Raw genomic sequence first — 25,022 nt, 5'->3', positions numbered from 1 at the left:
AATGTAAAATTGTTATGTATACAGAAATGTATAAAATTCTTAAGTGTCCAAATCAATGAATTTTTAAAAATTGAACATGTTTATGTAACTGGCATGCTAGATCAAGAAATAGAACACTATTAGGACTCTGAAACTCCCTCCTTCCTGTACCAGTCACTACTCACCCTTCCAAAGTAATCACTGTCCTGATTTCTAGACAATAAATTAACCATGTCTGATTTCAAAAGGCATATAAATGGAATCATAGAAGATGAATATTTTGTGTCTGGGTTTTTTCACTTGACGTTGTAAGCTTCATCCATGTTGTTGCTAGAAGTAATGATTCTATCATTCTTACTGCTGTATAGTATTTCATTGTAAGACTATATAACACAAGTAACTTATCTAGTGTACTATTTTTGACTCTCCTCTCTGGAGATATTTGCCAGTTCTGGCTAACGACCTGGGTTTGGTATAGCCAGAAACTTGCTCCTTAGGGAAAAAAAAATCCAAATGCTTTTAGCAGTTGCCTAGTACTGAGTGACAAAAGTGGACATTGAACATAACTCAAATTCATTACAGTTTTCCCTAAGGAGCTAGATAAAAAGCTTACAAAGGGCAGAGTGACATCTCCCTCTAGCTGATGGTGCTTGGGAAACACAGACACACTGTAGAAGTGGACTGGAATCAAAACAGGCAAGAGATGAAAGCCTAGAAGGAATAATGAATTGACATTGAGAATCTACAGCCTTCATTCACCTGTGGGCACTTATCATTCTGTGCACGGCCAGAGTCTAAAAATTCAGATATGGTCCCTGGAAGAAGGTTGCAGCTAGAATAAAAAAAACGCAAAGATTTGCCCATTCACGTAGGTGAGTTGCTGGTATCATGACAAAAGTGGTTGTTTTTGGCTTCCAAGATTAGGTGATAGAAAGATTTGAAGCATTCTCTTGCTTGGGCTTGGGCCATAATCCAAAAGACAAAAGACATAGTCCCAAAAATGTAATTCTAGAAAAAATAATTTAAAAAAATTAAAAGACATTTGTTTACATTTTTTAAAACAGATTTGTTTGAGAAACATTATATCTACAGAACATTTTATAGGCTACTAAATACAATAAAATAGGCAATAATCACATACATTTTTGCAAGTATAAGCACTCAGTTATACTAATGACAGTTGCACAGGTATAACAGTTATGAGTAGACAAACCATATTCATAAAGAAATAGGTCAAAAAGTAAAATGTATATCGCAAATGCAGACATACAAAAAGAACATCTCTTCACTTATTGAGGAAGTTTCAGTGTTTTCATGCACATACACACAATGCTTAAACACAAAACAGTGTTGCAATAACATACTTTTGTGAAGTCAGATTTGTGAAAAATGTATAAAACAAATTATAACTCTAAGTCTTGACATGATTCCCATATTGGAAATAGAGGTATAAATTAGCAAATTATAAAAAGTAATGCTCACAATTTAAAATTGTGAATAAAAAACTAAAAAGACAATTGTACATATGAAAAAGTATATTATGGGAATAGGTTATAAGCTATTGGGACGAAGTAGGCCATAAGAGTTGGCTGACTTTCACAATTATTTAAATATTTATTTATTTATTTATATTTTTATGTAATAAAAAGTAAAAGTTCTTGTCCGGCCATCCTCCTGGGGCATCCATCTGTCTCTCACACAGGCCACTCAAGTTAATGGAAAATAAAGAACAGGGGACCTAAGTCTGAGGTTACAAACAACAGAAAATAAAAGATCTTCTGTGTCCAGCAGGGGAATAGATGAGAGGATGCGAGGGCAACACTGGGTGGGGACAGGCAGGGACAGAGCAGGAACCCCCCACCCCTGCTGGACCCTGGCGCTGCCCTCTGTGAGGCCCCTCCCATTCAAGGTGCTTGGCAGGAATTCCCCAGCTCCCCTGGGGAAAGGGGGGATAGGGAACTGGGAGTGGTCTGAACTGCTGGGGGAAGAGGCATAGATCACTCTTCCCTCCACTCATGGAGGTCTCGGGTCTCGGCCAGGAAAGTCTTCAGTTCCCCAGGGGGTGGAAGAGGAGCTGCTGGGAGGGGTAAGATTGAACTCTGGTAAGTCAGGAGACAGTCGGGGTCAGTGAGAGCTTGGGGGTGTCTGATGTAGGGGTAGGGTGAGGGTGTGGAAGCTGAGAATGCAGGCACCCCACTCTGGGACACTGCACTTTGGGGGTGACCTCCCATGACTCTGGGGTGGGTGCAGCAGCATCACCTGGGGTGGATGGGGAGCCCCAGGGTGAGGGGGCAGGGCTGCAGTGATTCCAGTTTGGACATGAGCCTCGGGAACATGGGCCATGTTGGTGAAGCCATGGGGCAGATGCTGGTGGTGGATGGCATACACAGTGGCTGGCTGGGGGAAGCTGCTCTGAGGGGACCGGGCAGAAGGTCCCAGAGGCAGAGAGGGCAGCATGCCAGCCAGGGCCCCTGGGTGGTACAGATTCTACTGTTGGGTGTCCACTGCCCAGGTGTGGAGCCACTCCTGCCTGATGCTGGACAGGACTGGGGGCTGCAGTCTGGTTCCAGGTAGGCATGGTAGCCGGCTGCAGCTGGTGGGCATGAAGCTGTGTGGCATAGTGTGGGTAGGCCTGATGAACAGTGACATAAAGGGCTTGAGGGGTGGGCTGCTCCGCAGAAGGGTACTGAAGGGTGGAGGATGACACAATGACCTGGGGATGTCTGCCCGACGTCAGCATGCGTGGATTGCTTTGAAGCAAAGGGGCAGACACCGGCTGTGAGGCGTAGTGGGTCATGGGCTGCATCATGGCAGGTGGGCCTGGGAACTGCTGAGTGTTGTAGGAGATGTAGGAAGAATAGGGCGTGGCAGCCACCAGAGGCAGGCCAGCAGCCACCGAGGTGGGGCTGAGGCTGGCTGGTATTGGTCCCAGAGCTATGGGCACAGGGAGCATTTTGCTCTCCAGTACTTGCCCTGCTGCCCAGACATTGAATTGGATCCAGGATACGAATACATCTGAGATGCCTGCACAGCTGGTCTCATGTGGATCTGAGGTATGTAGGAGATGTACTGGGGGCTGTATAGCCCACTCTGGCCTGCTGTCAGCACTGGGATGGAGGGAGTTGAATGAGTCCGAGGCCCTGGAGAAGTTGGGGTACTGGTGGATTTATTCACAAACAGCAGAGACTTTGTGGGACTGAACTCCTTGGTATTGGGGTTCAACATTGATTACTTGTTCAGCAATAGGGCCCTCATCCTTGTCCTCTCCTTTGATGAGCCCAACTGGGGGGCTGCTGGTTTGGCTTGGGCAAGGTGGGGGGGGGGCTCTGTTCTGGACCCTCAGTGCCTCCTGCTGGTGCCAGGGGTGGTCTGTCTTCCTTATCCCATATAGACTCTGTCTTGGAGGGAACCCCATGGGATCTGAAGTCAACAAACCATCAGCCTCCTTCTCCTTTCCTTTGGCCTCCTCCTTTAAGATCCAGGGAGGAAAAGGATCCAGGCTGTTCTCAGGGGAACTATTGGGCTGAAGCTTAAACTGGGCCCCAAACTTTCTGAGTTCTTCCAGTTGGAATAGTTTCTGTTCATTCTGAAGACCAGGGACTTTCCCAGCTATCTGAGCCAGCTACTGGGGCTCCAGGGTTCTCTCAGGTTCCTTGGTAGAGAGTTCTTTTACATCTGTGGGGGCCAGGGAGATCTTTGGAGAAACTGAGGAAATGGAGCCCATTCCAGGATCTGAGACTGATGAGGTCACAGGGATGGAGGCTGAAGATGTTGGCACTGCCAAGCCAATGGGAGGCTCAAGACAGGAAGCTGAGATTGGGGCAGGGGCAGCAGACTTGGGAGAACTCAGGGGATATATCCGGCCCACTGCAGGAGGAGGAACAGAAGTTTCTCCAGAAGGCCTATTATTGGGTGAAGACAGGGTCTTGGCACCTCTCAGAGGCCTCTGTGCCTTTGGGGACATGCAGGAAGGGCCTCCATTGATACCACGGGCCTCAGAACCTGGGCCAGGGTTGCTATTGTCCAGATGGTGAGGGCCACGAGGTGGCAAAGAGCTAAGGCCAGGCCGACCACACGGAGAGCTGCTGCATCAAACTCTTCCCTGGGGACCTTCCTGGACTCATTGAGGCAGAGGGATGATATACTTTATCTTCCTGGATGCCAACCTGGGGCTCTCCTGCCCTGAATACTGCCATTGGGCCGCCCTGTGCTTCTCCACTCCAGTGGCCCATCATCACTCTCCATGGCGATCCACAGGCGGTACTGAGGGCTTGATTCAATCTCTCACGCCAACTGCGCCAAACGCAGGTCTCGCTGCTGAAACTCTTCCGAGCTGTGCTTTTCTAAGGGCACTGTATAAGAAAAAAGACTGCTATCCCAGGTGGTCTTCACACCGTAGTTCTCCTCGTTGAACTTGAACATTTCATTGGGGTCCCATCCATTGGACATGTCGGACTCAAGGTCATAGTTGTCGCTGTTGCTGTCACCCCCCTCCCAGCGCTGAAGCACCTTCTCTTTGTGTTCCCCATTCCCTTCTAGTTAATGGCGATGGCTGAATGGGTGAACTTGTCTTTAGCAGCGTAGCTGAAGTCAGCATTTCAGAAGTGAACAAGCATGACATCACTTGGCTTAAACACCATGGTGTCTACAATATCCTCCCGACAAGGACCACCTGCTGGCTCAGATGCTTTCTGGTATACAACATCCACTGCTAGTTCAAAATTTGAGCTCAGCCTCTTGAAGATACCATCATAGATGGTGTCATTTTTCACCTTTACATCACAAGTGGAGCCCACAACAGCTGTAAGGAAATGCAGCATTCTGGAATTGTTGTACACGCCTTCAAACACAGGTGACTGTGGGGGTCCCTTTCCTGTGCTTTGTCCCCTGGCGCTGCCAGTGGCAGCGGCCCCCGGCCTCTCCTGGTGCTGCTGCTGCGGAGGCAGCTGCGTCGCCAAGATGCTTTTGGCTTCCCAGCGGAGCCCGCTCCTGGCAGCCGAAGGCCCCAGGCAGGGGGAGGAGGCCGCAGGAGGCCCCGGTGGAGCTGCAGAGGAGGCATGGCCTGCTGCATGGGGGGCGGCTGCTGGGGCTTGGAGAGCTCTTATGGCGGCTGAGGCTTCAACATGATAGCAACGTCCGAAAAGGGGAATTAAACGGAAGGGAGGGAGAGAGGGGGCCGGAGCTGGGGCCCGCGGGAGAGCGTGGGAAGCCACTGGGATTGGGCAGCCAGGCCCGCCATTGGCAGGCAGGGGGAACCCTGAGGTGTCGGGGGTAGAGAGAGCCCCAGTGCTTAATATATTTTGAAATGTTGATGCAGGATTTTTTTGCTCCTTAGTTCGGCTAAATCCAGGTTCTTGTCTCACAACCAGGAAAAATTAGGCATGCAGACATGTTGAAAGGTGAGGAGGCCAGAATTTATTAAGTGAAAGGAAAGCTTTGAACAAAAAGAGGGGTCGTGCACGCAGGTTTCCACCTCACAAACTGAATGCCAGACCACAACGCGAGTTGAAAAGGTCAGGCTCCTCCCATGTGTTAGGCGTGAATTCCGGGTGGCTCCACCCCATTCTGCCAGTGCGTTTGGGCTTCCGGTCCTTTGTGGGCATGCCCAGGAAAGACCCTGTGCAGGTTCCCTTATCTGCACAAAAACATCTGGCATAAACACTTGTGGAGCAGAGATTCTCCAGGGACTCTTTCTTATCTGCATAGGCATTTGTCTGCCTCTGGTATCTATCAGTATTGCAGCTTGATGAATAGCTGCTTTTTTTTTCTTTTAGGCATGGCTCTCCTTGTAGAATATGTTCCATTCTTTTCTTCTTCTTCTTCTTTTTCTTTTAATATTTTTATCTTTGTGTTTATTTTTTAATCTTTTCCCTTTTACAAGAGATGATCATTTGACAACCAAATGCTGGATTTGAATGGGAAATTTCCAAGGATTATCCTTGTTAGGACAGATTTCTCCTACATAGAACAGCTATTAGCAGTAGCCAAAAAATAAAAATAATAAATAAATAAAATAAAATAGGCCAGGAGACCAGCCTGAGCAACAACATGGGGAGGGTGAGCCCACTTCTTTAAAAAATAAAATCCGGGCAGGGTGGGTGGCCCAGGCTTCACACCCAGCCCAACTAAGTGAAGCCATGTCGTTGTCTGGGGTAAATACCTGGGGTTGGTTGTCTCACCAAGGAAAAACCCAATAAGCACAAGAAGTGGGTTTAGGAGCAGAGGTTTAATAGGCAGAAGAAAGAGAAAGGAGAAGAGCTCTCTCTCTCTTGCGAGAGAGGGGCTTCCAAATGGGACTTTCTGCCCATGGCAGAATGCACCGGATTTTACAGATAGGCTTGAAGAGGAGGTGTCTGATTTACATAGGGCCCACAGATTGGTTGGACCAGGTGTGACATTTACATAGTGCTTTGGGAAGCTGGCTAACCCACCCTAATCTTCTTCTTATGCAAATAGACTTTCCACTTCGCAGTGCCATATTATCTGCTCCCTACTGCACAAGTGATTGGAAAGGAAAAGGGGAAATGGAGCCAGCATTTTGAACATTCCTAGTCCCAGGTGGCCTTTTCCTATTGGCGCAGCTGCCGGCATTCACCCCTGCAAGCTTCTAGCTTGCTTGTCTATGTCTGCAGCTCGATTTTATAGGCTGCTCTTTATTAGAAAATAAAATAATTTGGGGATGCTTTTCATTAAAAGGAAAACCTTATCAAGGACTTTCTTACTATCAGTCTAAATAATTTCTTCTTAACTCCTATATCATCAGGAGGCTGGGGAGGCTGGGGCAGGAGGTCTGAGGATGTAGTGAGCTAGGATCATTCCCACTGCACTGCAGTTTGGGTGACAGAGTGAGACCCTGTCTCAAAAAACAAACATTGGTTTGTGTCATCTAAGATGCAAAAAGAAAGAAAGAGAGAGAGAGAGAGTAAGAGAGAGAGAGAGAGAGAGAGAGAGAAAGGAAGACCAACCAATAAAAAAGTTAAAATTCTCCAGTGATGCAGCTATAAGAATGATTTTATGCTTTTTACAGCAACATGGATGGAGCTGGAGGCCATTATACTCAGTGAACCAACTCCAAAGCAGAAAAGCAAATATTGCACGTTCTCACTTATAAGTGGGAGCCAAACAGTGGGTATGCATGGTCATAAAGATGGAAATAATAGACACTCAGGGACTCTGGAAGGGAGGAGGGTGGGAGGGGGACAAGGGATGAAAAATTCCCTGTGGGATGCGATGTTTGCTATGTAGGTATTAGGTACACTAGAAGCCCACTTCCCACAGAATGCAGTATGCTCATTAACAAACAAGCGCATGTATCCCCTGAATATTAAAAAAAAAAAAAAAAAAATCAGACAAATTGCTGTCTATAGGCAGCAAATGCAAATCAAGGCCCTTTCAAAAAAGGGAAGTAGAATAAGAAAAAAGGCTTATTGATCCTCTTGTGATTGATCGAGACCATACATCTAGATTGATCTGTATTCTAGGACTATAAGAAATCTTCAGTGCACGGAATTAAATACAACAATGCTTTCTACAGCATTTAAAATCAGCAGAGATTAGGAGCACTTCACTCAATGGGGCTTGTACCACTAGAAAAGAAAGGCAGGTTGTGAGATGGATCTGTCTCAAAATTTTCGTTTTCAATTCTTGTATTATTATTATGCATCTGGACTGGAACATGGACTGGAGAGAATCAACCCATCAAAAATATGACCAGGCCGGGCATGATGGCTCATGCCTGTAATCCCAGCAGTTTGGGAGAACAAGATGGGAGGATTGTTTGAGCCCAGGACTTGGAACCTGGGCAACAGAGTGAGATCCTGTCTCAAAAAATAAATAAATAAATGAATAACAACAAACAATAACAATGAAATAACAATAACAATAAACAAGTGGGAGTGAACAAAGGTCAAAGGTAATTAAGATCACAATTAATTGTACTTAAAGGAAGTTTCTTTTTACTTGTCTCTGTCTGTCTCTCTGTCTCTGTCTCTCTCTCTCTGAGACAGGGTCTCTCTGTCACCCATGCTGGAGGGCAATGGCATGATCACAGCTCATTGCAGTCTCGACCTCCCCGGCTCAAGCGATCTCTCTAGTCCCAGCTACTTGGGAGACTGAGATAGGAGGATCACCTGAGCCCAGGCAGGTCGAGGCTGCAGTGAACTATGGTAATGTATCTGCCCCCATTCATTTTCTACATGGTGCTGCTCTTTTTGAAATTCTTCTGTGATTTAATATACATTCACAGGAACATTGCCTTTTAAATTTTCCCATCTTCTGTACCATGCTTCTATGTTGTTTGGAGTGCTCAGAATCTGTTCTGTATGCACTTATAGACAGACCACTAATTTGGCAGAAATGATATTGGTGATGGAACAGGAAAACTGTTGTGTAAGTGTTTTCCTGTCCTACTGTGCACATAATTATTTTCGAACCAGTCAGTAATTTTACTGGCTTCTCCAGGCAAATGCAGAGAAAGCTATTAAAAGCTCCTAGAATTTCACAGTTGGAAAGAATGCCAATGCAGACAAATTTCTAAACTCAAGTTTTTGTCATTGCTGTATTATGCGACCAATCCACTTATCTGATTTTTTTTTTTTCCCGAAAGCATTGGGCTGATTGGAAAACACACGCTTTATTGATAACACCTTGAAAGTCACTTTTAGAAGGCTTGCTCATACCTAATTCCAAATCTGTCATTATGGTTTGAGGATTTAGTTGGAATCCTTTTTGTTTGTTTTTTTGCAAACTCCACCAAATCTTCAAATAAACATTTGTAAAGTGGTTCACTTTTTGCAGTCATTAATACATAAATGAATGGATAGGCTCTGTAATTTTCAGATCCAATAGGGGCATGAATAGTACCTAGCTGATTAAAAAACAGTGAGGACAGTTTTGAATATGCCATTTGATAACTTACAGGTCACATTTGGCAGGCTTCCAAATTACCTGCCTGGGGAAAGTCTTGTGATTCATGTGAGTCCCTTAAATCTTATCATGAGTTCCTCAAACTGCTGATATACTGATTAATACATAACTTACTGACATTGACAAGGACACTGATTTGTTTCTGAATCATGAAGTTGTATTGATTGTCTTGCACCTAGAACATTTAAACCTGTATTGTAGCCAATGATGATAACCTCTATATTGTACCCTCCAAAGAAAAAGGACAAGTCCAATATGAGAAGTCCTTCTCCCTTCTCCTAAACTTCCTTATAAAAGCATTCCAGCTTGTAACAGACTTTGGAACATGGGTCCAGGATCCCAAGCCAGTCTACCTCCTCTCCAACTTTCACAGTCTTCTTCTTCTTCTTCTTCGGGGTTTTTAGCTTTCCTTAGTGGGAAGAATAGTGAAAAGTATGTCTACTCCACCTTCCCAGGGGCAGAAGTATTCAGATTATGTTTTAAATGTAGCTGAATTTGTTTCCTTTTGTGGTTTCTGGGTTTAGTATATTTATGAAGGCCTCCTTCATGCTAAAGTCATAAATAATTCTCTCATGGTTTCTCCTGGGATTTTTTTTTTTTCCACATTAAAATCTTAACCATTTGGAATCATCAGATAAAGTGGTTTTGTGTGAATACTTGAATTAGCTAGCTACATTGCTCTGAAATGGTCCATTACACAGCTACCTGCTTTATTCTATGCAAAGTATGATCACCATTTGCCTTTGGCTATTTATAAAACTAAGACTTTAAAGGATATATACAACCAGCATTACCAACAAGGCTAGAGCTACCTTTGGGGGTAAACTCTGCTCATCTACTGAAATAATCATGAGAAGAAAATTTCTTTTTACTAAATTAAGATATTGTCTTTGTTCATAGAAATGATGCATTGATATTATCAAAGTTTACATAAACATGCCCTATTCCAATTTTAAATAAATACAAGTTTTTTTTTTCTTCAAAATAAACATTAGTAAATAGATGCAAAAACATTTTGTGTTGGTTTTCTTTCCAACAAAAATAACTTCAATCTGTCCACCAAAAGAGTCAAACTCTATAAAATATTCAAAGAGATTTATTCTAAGCCAAATATGAGTGAACATGGCCTGTGACACAGCCCTCAGGAGGTCCTGAGACCACATGCCCAAGGTGGTTGGGGCACAGCTTGGTTTTATATATTTTAGAGAGGCATGAGACATCAATCAAATACATTTAAGAAATACATTGGCTTGGTTCAGAAAGGTGGGACAACTCAAAGCAGGGGACTTCTAGGTTATAGGTAAACTTAAACATTTTCTGGTTGACAATTGGTTGAGTTTGTCTAAAGACCTGGAATCCACAGAAGGGAACGTTCAGGTTAAAGATAAAGGATTGTGGAGACCAAGTTTTATTGTGCTGTGAAGAGGAATCTCTCAGATAGCAGACTTCAGAGAGAGAGAGTAGGTTGTAAAATGTTTCTTATCAGACCTAAAGGGGTGCCTGGTTCTTAGCTGATTATCTCCTGGATCTGCAAAAAAAAAAAAAAAAAGAAGGAAAACAAAGGGGGAAGGGGATTCTTTATAGAATGTGGATCCTTTCCACAAAACACTTTGCAGGGCAATTTCAAGGCATGGCAAGGAAATATATTTTGCAGTGAAATATTTTTTCCTTGTCTCATAATGTTATGCCACAGTCAGATTGAAAAGCAAGTCACAATATACAGGGTCAAATAACACCCATCTGATGAGAATCCATGGTTTGTAGGGCATGACCCCCTAGACCCCCTGGGTAGGAATATGGACAAGATAAATAATCAGAGGTTAGTTCTTAAATCTAATTTGAAATTTGAACTGCCATTGTTAATTTTCTAAGAGAATATAATCATAAAATTCAAGTTCTATGCCTTCAATTTTCTTTTACCTATATTTGCATGTATTTAACTTTTGAAATTTGCTTTTGTTTTCTAGTTGCCACAAGATGTTATTAATAAGGATTCTTTGGTTCTAAGTGACAGAAATCCAAATGGGAATGTATTTGCTTATGTAAGCGGACCTTGTAAACCCAAGTGTGGACTCTGTCAGAGCCCACTAGATTCGACAACTCAAATAGCGTTTCCTGTCTCTATCCCTGTCTCACTGGTGTCCATTTAATAACTGCATTTTCAGGTGCCTTCACATGTCAGGGGTCATGGCCTCAGTTCTGGAGCCAAATCCTTGTACTTTACAACTCTCTAAAGGAGAGAACAAATAAAAAAATAATAAAAGCCTCCCTTCTTCAACTTCAGGAATGAAAAAAATCTCTAGGAATTGCTCTGATTGTCCTCATTGTGACCAAGGAGGCCAATCACTACTGGCAACAACCATAAAACCATCTAATCGGAACAGTCAGTTTCCACTCAAGAAGGGCACTAATTTTCTTCAGAAGTGGGGGAGACAGGATCCTGAGAAGATGAAAACACTGTAAGAATATCCACTATAAGAATTTCTGGCTGGGTGCGGTGGCTCATGCCTGTAATCCCAGCACTTTGGGCGGCCGAGGTGGGCGGATCGCCTGAGGTCAGGAGTTTGAGACCAGCCTGGCCAACATGGGGAATCCCCTTCTCTACTAAAAAAATACATATATTATCCCATCATGATGGCAGGCATCTATAGTCCCAGCTACTCAGGAGGCTGAAGCAGGAGCATCTCTTGAACCCAGGAGACAGAGGTTGCAGTGAGTTGAGATTGTACCACTGCACTCCAGCCTGGGGGACAGAGTGAGACTTTGTCTAAAAAAAAAAAAAAAAAAAGAGAGAGAAAAAGACAGAGAATTTCTATGATGTTTTATACGCAATAACATTAAAACTCAAGTAAACTCATATATATGAAAGATGACCAAAAACAGTGATTTTTTTTTCAGGACCTTGTGAATATCCATTACACCCTGTAAAATAACAGCTTGTCTTCAACCCTGTATGATCTTCTGGCTGCAGGGATACTACAGTGAGGTTAACATGTTAAGAATGTATAATGTACTAGTTAAAACTGCAGACCTCGCCAAGTACCAGCTCTACAATTTCGGATAAATTAGGCAACCTCTTTAAAGTTCCTCATCTGTGCTACTGGATAAAGTCTAATTCACAGGGTCATTGTGAACATTAAACAAAATTATTTCAGGGATAGAGTAACTTTCACTGTTAGCTATTATTATCCACTGAATTAAAAAGCAGAATCCGATTTCTTAAACCAACTGGTCAATTCAATACTGTATTACATCAGCTCTAGGTATAAGAAGTATTGGAATAGTAAGAGTATTCAAAATCCTTTAGGTCCTATTTTTGTTTGAGAAGAGTTTTTTGATAGCATATTGAAAACAATTCAACATGGGAAAAAAATAATCAAGATGACCGTGTGTTCTGTTGGTATAATGGAAAATGCTGTTTTAGATAATTTATGATAATCAGAACCAACCCCATTTTCTGACCACCCCTTTCCTAACATACATTTAAGGAAATTTTTGATATTGAAATGGCTTATGCTTGAATTTCTCTTTGTCCAACGTTAAAGTTCCTATTTATGCCAGCTCTATCTGTTAGTTCTGATTCATTTAGTAATTCATGGCAATAAAGGAGAAAAGTACCTCTCTGTTGCCTCAGCTCTTTATTTGCCTAATTTGGTTACCAGGGCAGTCCAAGAGATAAAGCTGAAGAAGCTCATTATTTTCTTAAACAGCTTTTTTTTTTTTTTTTTTTTTTTTTCCCTAGTCTCTTTAATAAAGTCTGCTTAAAAGGACTCCATGTGGTCCAGGAGTTTCAGGATCCTTCCCCAGTGACTACAGGAAGATAAGGCCTGAGTGAAACTCAGCAAACCAGAAGCAGAGACTCCTTGCTACCTTTAGATCATTAGCATATCGTTATAATGCTAAGCTTCTCACCCAGAGGAGAATCGCTGCCTTTGCTGAACGTGGGGTGTATGGAGACACATTTATGATCTATGCTTGTGCATCTGGAGTTCCTCTCTAATATGCTTACCTATCTTCCACCCAACATCTAACTCCTTGAAGTTCCCCAGCTTCCCACAGCTTGGGAGGTAGGTGTCTTTAGAGCAAGAGCTCTCTCCTTTTCCATTCCTGGCCAGGAATAAAACCTGCCTGCCTTTTTTCCCCCAATTGTATGTTCTTTTTTTGCAGCTAATGCAGAGCAGGGAAATAACTCAGTTTACTGGGTGACAATTTCTTCTGCTTTTCCACAACCCTCATGGTATGCAAAGACAGGGGCCACGCCCTCTTGCCAGAGTCCTCCACAGTGTGTGACAGCGTGGGGTGAAGAAAAGGAGAATTGATGGTAACACAAACATTACAAAAAATCACGAAAATCCCGGAAACTCAGGTAAAAAGCATGTCAGTGGGAGAGGAATGACTGGGAGGGCTCCTTTACTACCTAAAGATAAATGTTCATCAGTGTGTGTATAGATGAAGTACTTGGATGAATGATTTTATTTTTTTCCAAGGGAGGCTTGTCATGATTAACAAATTCAGTCTAAATTCACCTGCTGAATTCCTAACCAGTTAACCCTCAACATTGAATTTACTCAAAGTCATCCTAGAACCAGCATGGTACAGGGTCTGTGTGGTATAGGGTATATGTTAGGGCTAGGAAAAAAATAAAGTGTAAGGAAGATAAAAATCCACAAGATAGGCTGGGTGCAGTGGCTCACGCCTGTATTCCCAGCATTTTGGGAAGCCAAGGCAGGTGGATCACCTGAGGTCAGGAGTTTGAGACTAGCCTGGCCAACATGGTGAAACCCCGTTTCCACTAAAAATACAAAAATGGCCGGGCGTGGTGGCTCATGCCTGTAATCCCAGCACTTTGGGAGGCCGAGGCGGGTGGATCACAAGGTCAGGAGATCGAGACCATCCTGGCTTACATGGTGAAACCCCGTCTCTACTAAAAATACAAAAAATTAGCTGGTGTGAACCTGGGAGGTGGAGCTTGCAGTGAGCCGAGATTGCGCCACTGCACTCCAGCCTAGGCAACAGAGTGAGACTCCGTCTCAAAAAAAAAAAAGTACAAAAGTTAGCTGGGTGTGGTGGTAGGCACCTGTAATCCCAGCTACTCAGGAGGCTGAGGCAGAAGAGTCACTTGAACCTGAGAGGCGGAGGTCTCAGTGAGCTGAGATAGTGCCATTTCACTCCTGTGTGGGCGACAAGAGCCAAACTCTGTCTCAAAACAAAAACAAACAAACAAACAAAATCCACAAGATAGAATTTGATCAGCAAAGTGAGGTGAGAATTCTAGTCATTTTGTTCTGCCATTGTACATATTAAAATAATTGTTACTTTGCTGTTCTCCAATATTTGTCAAGTTCCCTATTATTTTTTAAGTTCTCTAATATTTCTGCAATATTTGCCACTCCCCAACAATAAATTATAAAACAAGATGAGTTGTTTATATTTGTAGGCACAATTTATTTTAAAATCCACACAAGAAACTTAGAAATGCAGCACTATCTTCAGACATCACATTCTAACTCTGTTTAAATACTACATATGCTAAAAACTGACACCAGGACATTCTCTAATAGAGTTACAAATCAGTTTCTGGAAAGGAAGTGCTCCATGAAAAGCTTATAGCAAGATAACTCAGGCTTTCAGGTGGAGTATGGCACGTGAATTAGCCTTACAATAATTGTGTACATAGTATGTTTAGCCATTATTGAATCAAAAGTTTCAGGAAGTACCTTTTTTGCACATGCTGAGAGAACCGTCAATACGCCTTTGTTCCTGCTGAGGGATCTGCCATTCTGGAGGTACAAATACTGCAGATAGAATATCACCGCAGGACTATGTCAAGTTCAGAGTGTTCAGGATCATTTCTGTATAAAACTACAACTAGCTGAACTGTGGCAAAGGTCCTTGGACATGAAGCTTTTCTTCATTTCATTGCATCTTAATAAGTAGAACGCCACTACAGTAAATGCTGTTTATATGTATTTTATTCACATATAAGTTACGATTTTTCTAACTACCCATCTCTGTAGCTATCAATTTTTTCTCTCCTGAAAATCTCTCTTCCACATCTGTTCTGCTTGTCCCTTTGTTCCCTAAAGCCTATACTTTTTCTTTAAGGGGATCTATTTTCCTTTGAAACAACTGCTGGAAAGCCAGCCTCAGAAAGGGAATAGGAATGTTTTTCCTGTATTTTGAAACAAAACATTTTCCATAGGATTATCTGTTCAATTATAGAACAGAAATCAATAGGAAATTAGGGCATGGTCAACAGGGGTTTCCTTGAAAACCTCTATTCTATGAAATGTGGAATCCTGCCATGGTGCCATGCAGGTATAACGAGGCGAGGACAATGCATTCCCATGAGTTTTCCAGCTTCTTGCAGGGTGAGGACCATCCCCACTGGCACTTGCTCTGGCTTTTACTCCTCCGACACCTGTGGCCCTGCAGGAGCATCCTGTAAGCCTTCCAACTCAGCTTCACTTTCAAGAGATTCTTTCTTTCCTTCCCTGGAATCTTCAGGATTGGAATCTTTTTGGGAGATACCCACTTCAGCCTCTGGTTGCTCTTCATTAACACAGTTAGAATTGACATCAAGTTTGCCGTCTGATTAAAAAAAGAAGAAGTTGTTATTTTGTTCCTACCATGTGTCAGACACTCTTCTCAATGCTTTACATGTATTATTTAATCTTCGTATCAACTACATGAGGTATATTATTATCTCTACTGTCATCGCTAACATTATTTTACAAATGAGAAAACTGAGAAGAGCGAGGTTTGGTAACTTGCTACAAGTCTCCTAGCTAGTGAAACAGCAGAACCAGCATTTGAACTCAGGCTTCTGGTTCCAAAGCCATCTCTAAATCAGGATTGTTGCTTGGGACTTGACAAAGCCTGTATTTGAATACAGCTTTTCTGTGAATTCGTTTGATGTCCTTGGAGAGGTAATTGCCTGCATGCAGTTGTTTCCCTTGTCTATAATATGTAGGTAATAAAGGCTAGCCTCCATTGGTGAAGAATAAAGGTGTCTGTAATATTTAGAGCAGTGTTTGGCGCATGAATGATGCTTAACAAATGGGAGTGCCCATTCTACTGACAATCTTCTCCCTCAGTGGTGTGTTAGTAATGAACATTTGTTACTTTCTGTCCTTAGCACATAGAATAAAAAAATCTGGTCAAGAAAACAAGAGAAGGCATGGCAGTCAGAAAGCCTGACTATTAAGGATAAATGGTTTAATTGTGTACAAATCATTTAATTCCACTGAGAGTATTTCTCAACCCAGTAGTAAAGAGGATATGGTTCCTTGAGAGGTGGAGGCAGAAATGCCTGGTATCAGAGTAACCGAGGCATCTTTTTCAAACTACATGCACTCCCCCAGAACATACGACATATTCTCTGGAATGAGGCATGAGGGTGGGGGCGGTTCTCCTCTCCAGTCTGATCATCACTGCTGAAGCAACTCACTATTTCTGATGAAAATGGGTCACAAAACCTCAAGAGGGATGGAGAAAAAAAATAATACAAAATTCACTGCTCTGACACTTGTAGAAATTTGATCGGTATATTAGAGCTGCAATTTAATGATTTATAAATGTACTCTGTAATTTCACCTATAGTTCTGAAATTTAATTAAGGAATTTAAAGGTTTCCACCCTTAAAATCTTCTGGTAGCCATTAGTGGAAATTTAATTAATTCTGTTATTCAAAGACTTTAAAATCCTTCATGAGCAGCATATAAGTTGATACCCATTAAGAATCCCATTGTTCCAGGGCAGTCACCTAAGCTAGAATGTGGAATATGAAATAAACTACATCCCTCAGAATTTAACGTCTCTGTTTTCCAGTGATGTCTAGGCTGACTATATCCCAAGAACTTAAAAAAGGGACACATTTAAATTTAAATGTGATTCTTTCATTGGTCACTCCTGAGCTCCTATGGCTTCCAGAGAAGACTCAGTTCCAGTGTGTTAAGATCGCCTATTATCTCTCTCTCCACTAAGAAGCAGGGTGAACTCGGTTTTTATATACGTACGGTTTTCCTCTTGTCTCTTTTCTTTGGCAGCCTCCAATTGTTGCTTTTCGTAAATGTCCTTCAGATTCTTACAGATTTTCTTATGAGTAAACCAGTGTGTCTTCTGGCAGGCTTGATCACAATATATCACCTGAAAGCAATTGTTGGTTTATTTTCATTTCCAGAGCTCGGGTTGTAAGATTTCCCAACTATGACTAAGTTATAAAAATGTCATTTTCCATACTTTATTTTAAAACCATAATATGTGGTTGATATAGTTTGGATGTTGTCCCCTCTAAATCTCATAGTGAATTGTGATCCCAAATGTTGGAGGTGGGGCCTAGTGGGAGGTGATAGGATCATGGGGGCGGTTTTCTCATAAACGGTTTAGCACCCTTCCCTTGGTGCTGTCCTCACAATAGTGAGTGAGTTCTCACAACATCTGGTTGTTCAAAAGCATGTGGCAACTCCCCCACCTCCTCTTGCTCTAGCTCCTGCCATGTGACATGCCTGCTCCCCCTCCACCTTCCACCAGAATTGAAGGCTTCCTGAGACCTCACCAGAGGCTGAGCAGATGCCCGTGCCATGCTTCCTGTACACCTTCAGAACCGTGAGCCCATTAAACCTCTTTTCTTTATAAATGTAATTTCTTTAGAAATATAAAAAAACCCAGTCTCAAGTATTTCTTTATAGCAATGTAAGAACAGCCTAACACAGTATCTGTGTATTCATTTAGATTTATAGTGTGTAGCTTTACTTTAAAACAATAATGAATATATAACAAACAGTCTACCAAAGACTTTAGCAAATAGCTTATTATGAACCCGCCATGTGCCAGAATTGGTACAGCACAATGACAAGGAAGATAGAGTTGTTGTCCCAAAGGTAGCTAGGGTCAAGAAAAAGAAAGATACGGAAGAAGGGAGAGAGGCAGGCACCTAAATACATAATTTTAAAACATAGTACAGGATGTAAGTGATGGAGGCATAGAGGAAGCAGCAACTCACTCTAGCTGTGGTGAGTCAAGGTAGACAGAAAAATGGGAAAGAAGAATTCTGACTGGAGAAAATATCTAGTACAAAAATGCAGGAACAGGGACAGCAAGAAGTTTTTGTAAATGGCCTTATATTTTTGCAAGTGGGGGTGGAAAGGAGATGGGAATGAATGTTATTAAACACTTATTATATGCCAAGCACTGTGCTAGGCCCTTATACATATATTGTATTATTGACCCCAATGCTTCATTCATCCTTGCATTCATACACTTTCTCATATGATTTCAAAGTTCTCTGCACTGAAAGGGAGGAGACTTGACTTCATACTGGCCCATGTGATTTGTTATGGCCAATAGCATGACACAACATGGCAATTTCAAGGCTAGTCCTTGAGAGGCTTTCTGTGTTTCTATCTGCCCATGTGTACCTTTGCTATTGCCAAGACAACATGCTCAGCCTAGCCTGCTAGTACAAGCAGCATGAGAGTCACATGGAGCACAACTGCCCCAGCTGAGAACAGCCAACCGTAACTGTGAGAGAAAGACTAAATGATTATTGTTTTAAGCACTGAGTTTCAGTGTGTTTTTATAAGCAGTAATAGTTAACCAATATGAATAGTTTGATTTAATTCTGGAATTTCATTTAATTCAGGAAACTCAGGTTCAGAGAAGTAAGTCATTAAACAAGATGAAGCTGAAGAAGTAGGTTACAGTAGATTATAATGGGTTTCATACAACATGCTGAAGAATTTCAACTTTAAAGTCAACAGGCAGTTGATGCTACCTATGGGATTAAGTGAATGTACAGACACATGCATGTGCTCAGTATCTGGATATGAGAACACAATCAGATATGCCTTTTACAAAGTTAATTCTGGCAGAAGGGGGCAGTACAGTCCATAGGGATTAAAGACTGGCAACAGTCAGAAATTGTAGTTTTACAAGGATATGTTGATGAAGACATTGTCATTAAAGTCAACATCAGAAGAGTAAAGAATGTATATTTATGAACTGTCCTATTCTAGGTTTCATATCTGCACCAGCCTTGGTCTCCTTGCACCACAGATAATCTTTCTCTTATTTTCTCATATTCATTCATTCATATCCTTTCTTTCCATGAGGTGACCAACAAAGGGGCAAAAAAGACTGGCAGTGTAGCAGAAGACACAGTAAATAACTATACTGATCCTATTAATTCTCTTCCAAAACTACTTTTTAAGTATTAAATAAAATATTTTCATTGCTACAATTTATTAGAAAACTAATGTCTATTCTTATGGAATATTAAAACTCAATCATCAGCTTTGGCTGCATCTACACCAGAGGTCAATGAACTAAAAAGAACTCCATTCTTACCATTTTGCAAACTGAACATCTTTTACTTGCTCCCTTTTCTCCACAGGTAGTGCAAAACTCCACATCCACAAAACCCACCTGGCCAGTGATGGCTTGGGTAAGGACGGAGAATGCAGTGGGATCAGAACCCTAGAGTGGGCATGAAGAGGAGAAAAAACAAACTCTGAAATCACCATGGAAACACTACAGAGGTATCAGCCCATGGATACTGCTGTCCTACAATATTGACACAAAAAGGAAGAAATCATTAAGGCTATAGATTACACAGGCTTTAAGACAAAATGACAAAAATCTTTTAGAATATACCATTTTCTGTACAAAACATATGAAAAGTCAGTCACAGGTCCAGATAATTAAAGAGAAAAATACACCCTTAATGTAGAATAAAAGTATTTTTCCAGTGAGGATAATTCAGTAAGCCCATAGCGATTCAGATTTAGGACAATGACTCCAGAGTGGAATTTTTTTTCTGAGAACTGACAACCAGCAAATGTTCATATTCCTTGAAACAATTATAGGGCACATCAAAAATGTTTATCTTAATTCCAAAAAGTTTAGTATAATATAAGTATTTTAAAGGCAATATATTTAAACTCATTTGCTTTATGTTGGCTTGCAGTTCAAATAAATTATCACCATTATAATTGGTATGTTCCAAATTTGTTAAGAAACACACATGCAATTGAATCAAACTATTAAGAAAAACCAAATGTGTGAAACTTATTACTAGCGGGCAATGGAAAATTTAAAAAGGTTGTTAAAAAAACATTTATAAATTTTTTTTTTTTTTTTTTTTTTGAGATGGAGTCTCACTCTGTCACCCGGGCTGGAGGTGCAGTGGCTCGATTTCGGCTCACTGCAACCTCCACCTCCCAGGTTCAAGTGATTCTCCTGCCTCAGCCTTCTGAGCAGCTGGGACTGCAGGTGCCCGCCACTACGCCCAGATAATTTTTTGTATTTTCAGTAGAGACAGGATTTCACCATGTTGGCCAGGATGGTCTCGAACACCTGACCTCATGATTCACCCACCTTGGCCTCCCAAAGTGCTGGGATTACAGGCGTGAGCCACTGCGCCTGGTCTATATATTTTTTTTACAAAGAAAATTATAAGGGGCTGGGAGCAGTGGCTCACGCCGGTAATCCCAGTACTTTGGGAGGCCAAGGCAAGCAGATCATTTGAGGTTAGGAGTTTGAGAGCAGCCTGACCAACTTGGTGAAGCCCTGACTCTACTGAAAATACAAAAATTAGCCAGGCATGGTGGCATGCCTGTAGTCCCAGCTACTTGGGAGTCTGAGGCAGAAGGATCACCTGAGCCCGGGAGGTAGAGGTTGCAGTGAGCCGAGATCATGCCACTGCACTACAGACTTGGTGACAGTGCAAGACCTTTTATTTAAAAAAAAAAAAAAAAAAAAAAGGGGGTAAGTATTTATGTCTGAGACGATGCTACTAAAACTTATTTAGCAAAAAATATTTACACAGTATCTATTTTTCTTACCTGTTCCTAACAGTTCTTTGTTCTGAGTTTTTCAAATTTCTTCATTTATTCCAAACCAGAATTTTGATACTTTATAATTTTCATTTTGAGTATTTGCTTTTTCTTCCTAAGAATATTTGTTTTATATTATCTTACCAATTGTACATAACAGAGATTTAAAAATATCACCCAGGAACAATGTCCTTCACTGTTCTGTATACTCAAGATAGTCAAAGAAAATATTCAAAGATTCAAGAAGCATTTTAAAAGTAGCACTCATTTTGGAACTGCCATGTTCTTCTTGAATACAAATAATAATGACTGGGTTTGCTTTCACATGAAAGTGCTATGAATTCTCTTTTGGAATAAAGATAGTATAATGAGGAAAAATTAGGTGAAATCAAGTTTCAGATATTAGACACTTCAGTTAATAATTCCATCAGGAATGAATGTCTATTTTAGTTGTCCTCAAATGCTGGACTGCATCAGAGAACCTGGTAAAAATGCAGATCCCTCCCACTGCCCCATACCTTATAACTTAGAATTTCTAAGGATGTGGTCTAGGTACCTGCATTATTACCAATATTCCCAGGTAATTCTAAGACATACTAAAAGTTTGAGAATGACTGGTTCTTAATATTACACTGAATGTTTACAAATCTGTATCATTCTTTTGCCTCAAAAGTAGAGTACTGAATCGTGGAGCAGTCTGCCCCACAAATCAACAGAATATGATATATTCAACAGACATTACGACAATTATATTTTCACGTTCAAATTTCTTCACAAAACTGCTTGAGACGTGTTCAAAATCTCCCACGAAATGGGACAGTTGTGGGAGTCATACCACACACTGACATTCTCACAGATGTAACTCAAGAGAAAACTGAAGAATATTTTGCTAGGAGCACACCTGTTATGTGAACTATGGCTGACAAAGAAAAGTAACAGTGGTACAGATGAGTAACCATGTTTCTTGGTACTGGTGTTGTGACAATAAATCCCTTGTTATATAAAATCTTGTCATCTATTTTGTTAGAGAAGAATCTGCTTGGGTGTCAGAGCTCCTCCCATAGAAAGATACTCAGCCTAAAAACAAACAGGATGTTTTATTCAATGTATGCTATAAAATCACAGACATTTTAACTTCCAGAAGTTAAAATACATAGTGTCAATAGATAAAGCAAAATTATCTTTAACGGTATGATCTGCTATGATACTGGAGCAATCTTTCTAAACTTAGCCATGCCTCACACTTCCTGCTGAGCCTTGAGACAGGCAGAAGCCAGAGTTCCACAGTAGGCAGAGGGAACCAAAAGCTGAGCAGAGGGCCCAGGCATTAGCACTGTCAGAAAACAACACAGTGAAGCTCACAGCAGCCAGCCCTGGGAACCATGATATGCCGGGAAAAGGTGGGCATCACTTCAGAGGCTTAGAACTTGCAGAATATGAAAACGCATTAGGCAGTAAACAATAGCTGTGATATGCACAATCACAAGCATTTGGGATCAAGTTTTCCAGAGAGGAGAACATAAAACTTCCAAGAACAAAAATTGTTAAAGAAAAGTCTTTCCAAAATGCATGAAATACTATCCTAACTTTATTATAAACCTTTTCTTGATGACTCAGATCACTGGGGTAAACAATAATCATTATACTCTAGGCCAGGTATAGTGGTTCACGCCTGTAATCCCAGCACTTTGGGAGGCCAAGGCGGGCAGATCACCTGAAGTCAGGAGTTCAAGACCAGCCTGGCCAACATGGTGAAACCCCGTCTTTACTAAAAATGCAAAAAAATTAGTCGGGCATGGTGGCGTGTGCCTGTAGTCCCAGCTACTCAGGAGGCTGAGACATGAGAATCGCTTGAACCTGGAAGGTTGAGGTTGTAATGAGCCGAGATCACGCCACTGCACTCTAGCCTGGTTAACAAGCAAGACTCCCCCTGAATAAATAAATAAATAAAAATAATAATTATACTCTATAAATTCTAATTACATTATTCTATTACATGGAGCTAAGATAACTTGTTGACCATGATATTGACCTGCTTTTTTTTTTTTTTTTTTTTTAAGAACTCTGGCTTGCTGTTTTAGTTTTTCTGTTTTTTCTCATGAAGGTAAAAGGTCAGCAACCATTTGTGAGTGCTGGAAATCCCACATAACAGGTACTGCTAGTTGCTTCTGTGATATCAATTCTCCCAGCTTCCTCACTAACAGAAGTGTAATTTTGTTCAAAGCAGCAGTGTTTAGAAAAGCCAAAAATACTTATTTCCCCAGACTCCTGTGTAGCTAAGGAAAGTCATGTGACACAGGCAGAGGGCTTCTGGCAGAGCTTATGTTTTCCAGATATGGACCCCTTTGCTCTTCCTGCCTGCCTGGGATAGGAATATGAGCTGGAGGAGGAACATCAAATGCCTCGTAACCATGAGATCGTAAGTATGCGTATAAGAACCTACATAGCTAAGGAATATTGGAAGGGAAAGATGAGAAAGTGTTTGGGTCCCCAAACTATTTTTAAGTCACTATACCAGACCTAGTCTGCTACCTTTGGGCATCTATGTATATGTGAATACATAAACCCTTATCTATTTAATTCATGGTTGGTTGGGCTTTGATATGTGCTGCTAAGACACATTTGTAATTGACAAATCATAATTTGCTAACTTTATTCTTCCAAAAGCATAACCACTAAATAGCCAACTATGTTAAAAAGTATGAGTAAAGAAACCCTTGAAAGTAGGGGGAGCACACATGAATAAATCAATACATGAACTTTATGAGATGGTCTTGCCTGCTCAGGTCTTTCTTGTTTATTTTATGGTTCAGACTAGGTAAATTATTAATGTACGAAGGAGCATCTGGAGCCCACTTTGAGCCCTGATGTTCCACACTGAGGATGACATAACAACCCAGAGAGAAAGCATAGAGAAGGGAACCAGATTTGCCAGAGGGAGGGAGGAAGCCATGGGTGGGACTGGTCTTAGGATCAATTTCTTGCCTGATAGACAAAAGCTGATCAAGTTTTTGGTTGAAACGTATAAAAGCATGAATGGGTATAGATAGGGTAAACAAAAATGTATTCAAAATAGAAAAGGTGGCTGGGCGCAGTGGCTCATGCCTGTAATCCCAGCACTTTGGGAAACCGAGGTGGGTAGATCACCTGAGTCAGGAGTTTGAGACCAACCTGGTCAACGTGGTGAAACCCCATCTCTACTAAAAATACAAGAATTAGCTGGGTGTGGTGGCGCGCACCTATAGTCCCAGCTACTCAGGAGGCTGAGGCAGGAGAATCGCTTGAACCTGGGAGGCGGAGGTTGCAGTGAGCTGAGATTGTGCCACTGCACTCCAGCCTAGGCGACAGAAAGAGACTCTGCCTCAAAATAGAAAAGGCCAAATAAATTAAAATACATGACAAATGAATAGCAAGTAATTAAAATAACAGATAAAGTTAACAAAACGCACTTATATAGTGGGTAAGTATAAACAGGTTTTAGTATGGACATTTTCTAATCAGAGGCATTAAGGAGGATTATGGGAAGCTGGAGCATACTTTGAGATTGTTATCAGGAACCACAAGGAGCCTTCCCATGGCTTATCCCACTACATCCCCACTGCCTGGATACTATCACCCTAGGCAATCAATTCATACTTGCATCTAGTGTATGACTTTGTGCTGGTAATTCATATAGCTACAAGTGTAAGTGTGTACCTATATTACACAGTGGATGTATATAAAATGTAAGTTCCTACCCTAACTATCTACATTTCAACATAGGGACGTCCTGATTATTAAACTATGAACTATAATAAGGTAAGAAGAAGATCGTGAGATGGGAAATAAATCAACAGGGACAGGCAAACCTATCTCCACCTTTGTTCCTAAAAATATTCTGAAATAATAAAAATAAATACTAAAGAGAACTTGCCTTTAACAATACAATATGTGGTAATTAGGTCTTACTGATAGAGTCAACTTAGGTAAGAGGAGCCTTACAATTTCAACAGGAGCAATGCTTCGAACCAGCTGCTGGAGGAGTGTAGCTTCGCAGTAAGGAAATTTTCTGATACTTTCTCTGATGATCTTTTCTTGATACACTGGAAAGCCATCAGAAGCTCGGCCTTTTAACAAGCTGAAAGATATTTTTTAAAGAGTAATTGGAGTTGAATCACTAAGCACTCTCTCCTAGCTGAACCCAACAGTTTTTAGTAGTATCTTCTGTTACTTAAGATTTCCTTTGTCTCTTCAAATCATGATGACGGGCTCAATTCAAATTGCTCTTCAACCCATATGTCACGC

At 41.4% G+C, this 25,022-nt stretch overlaps 1 protein-coding gene and 1 pseudogene across 4 annotated transcripts in view; both read right to left on the bottom strand.

The window, feature by feature from the left end:
- Positions 1 to 2,026: 2,026 nt before the first annotated feature.
- LOC102125081 (ataxin-2-like protein) lies at positions 2,027 to 5,104 on the bottom strand (annotated as a pseudogene).
- A 9,221-nt stretch (positions 5,105 to 14,325) lies between these two features.
- Positions 14,326 to 25,022, bottom strand: part of ANKMY2 (ankyrin repeat and MYND domain containing 2) — a 47,045-nt gene continuing 36,348 nt past the window's right edge. For all 4 annotated transcript variants that reach the window (XM_045388894.3, XM_074035387.1, XM_005550057.5 and 1 more), the window contains 4 exons: positions 24,720 to 24,855; positions 19,252 to 19,380; positions 16,923 to 17,052; positions 14,326 to 15,495 (listed from right to left, as the gene is read on the bottom strand). In XM_045388894.3, coding sequence (XP_045244829.2) covers positions 15,311 to 15,495; positions 16,923 to 17,052; positions 19,252 to 19,380; positions 24,720 to 24,855 — 580 coding nt within the window. In that variant the 3' untranslated portion in view covers positions 14,326 to 15,310. The remainder of the gene's footprint in view (positions 15,496 to 16,922; positions 17,053 to 19,251; positions 19,381 to 24,719; positions 24,856 to 25,022) is intronic.

This window comes from Macaca fascicularis, chromosome 3 (genome assembly GCF_037993035.2).
Source record: "Macaca fascicularis isolate 582-1 chromosome 3, T2T-MFA8v1.1".
Lineage (NCBI taxonomy): Eukaryota > Metazoa > Chordata > Mammalia > Primates > Cercopithecidae > Macaca > Macaca fascicularis.
Note: the sequence above shows the minus strand (reverse complement) of the source record. Positions and strands in the feature narration are given on the sequence as shown.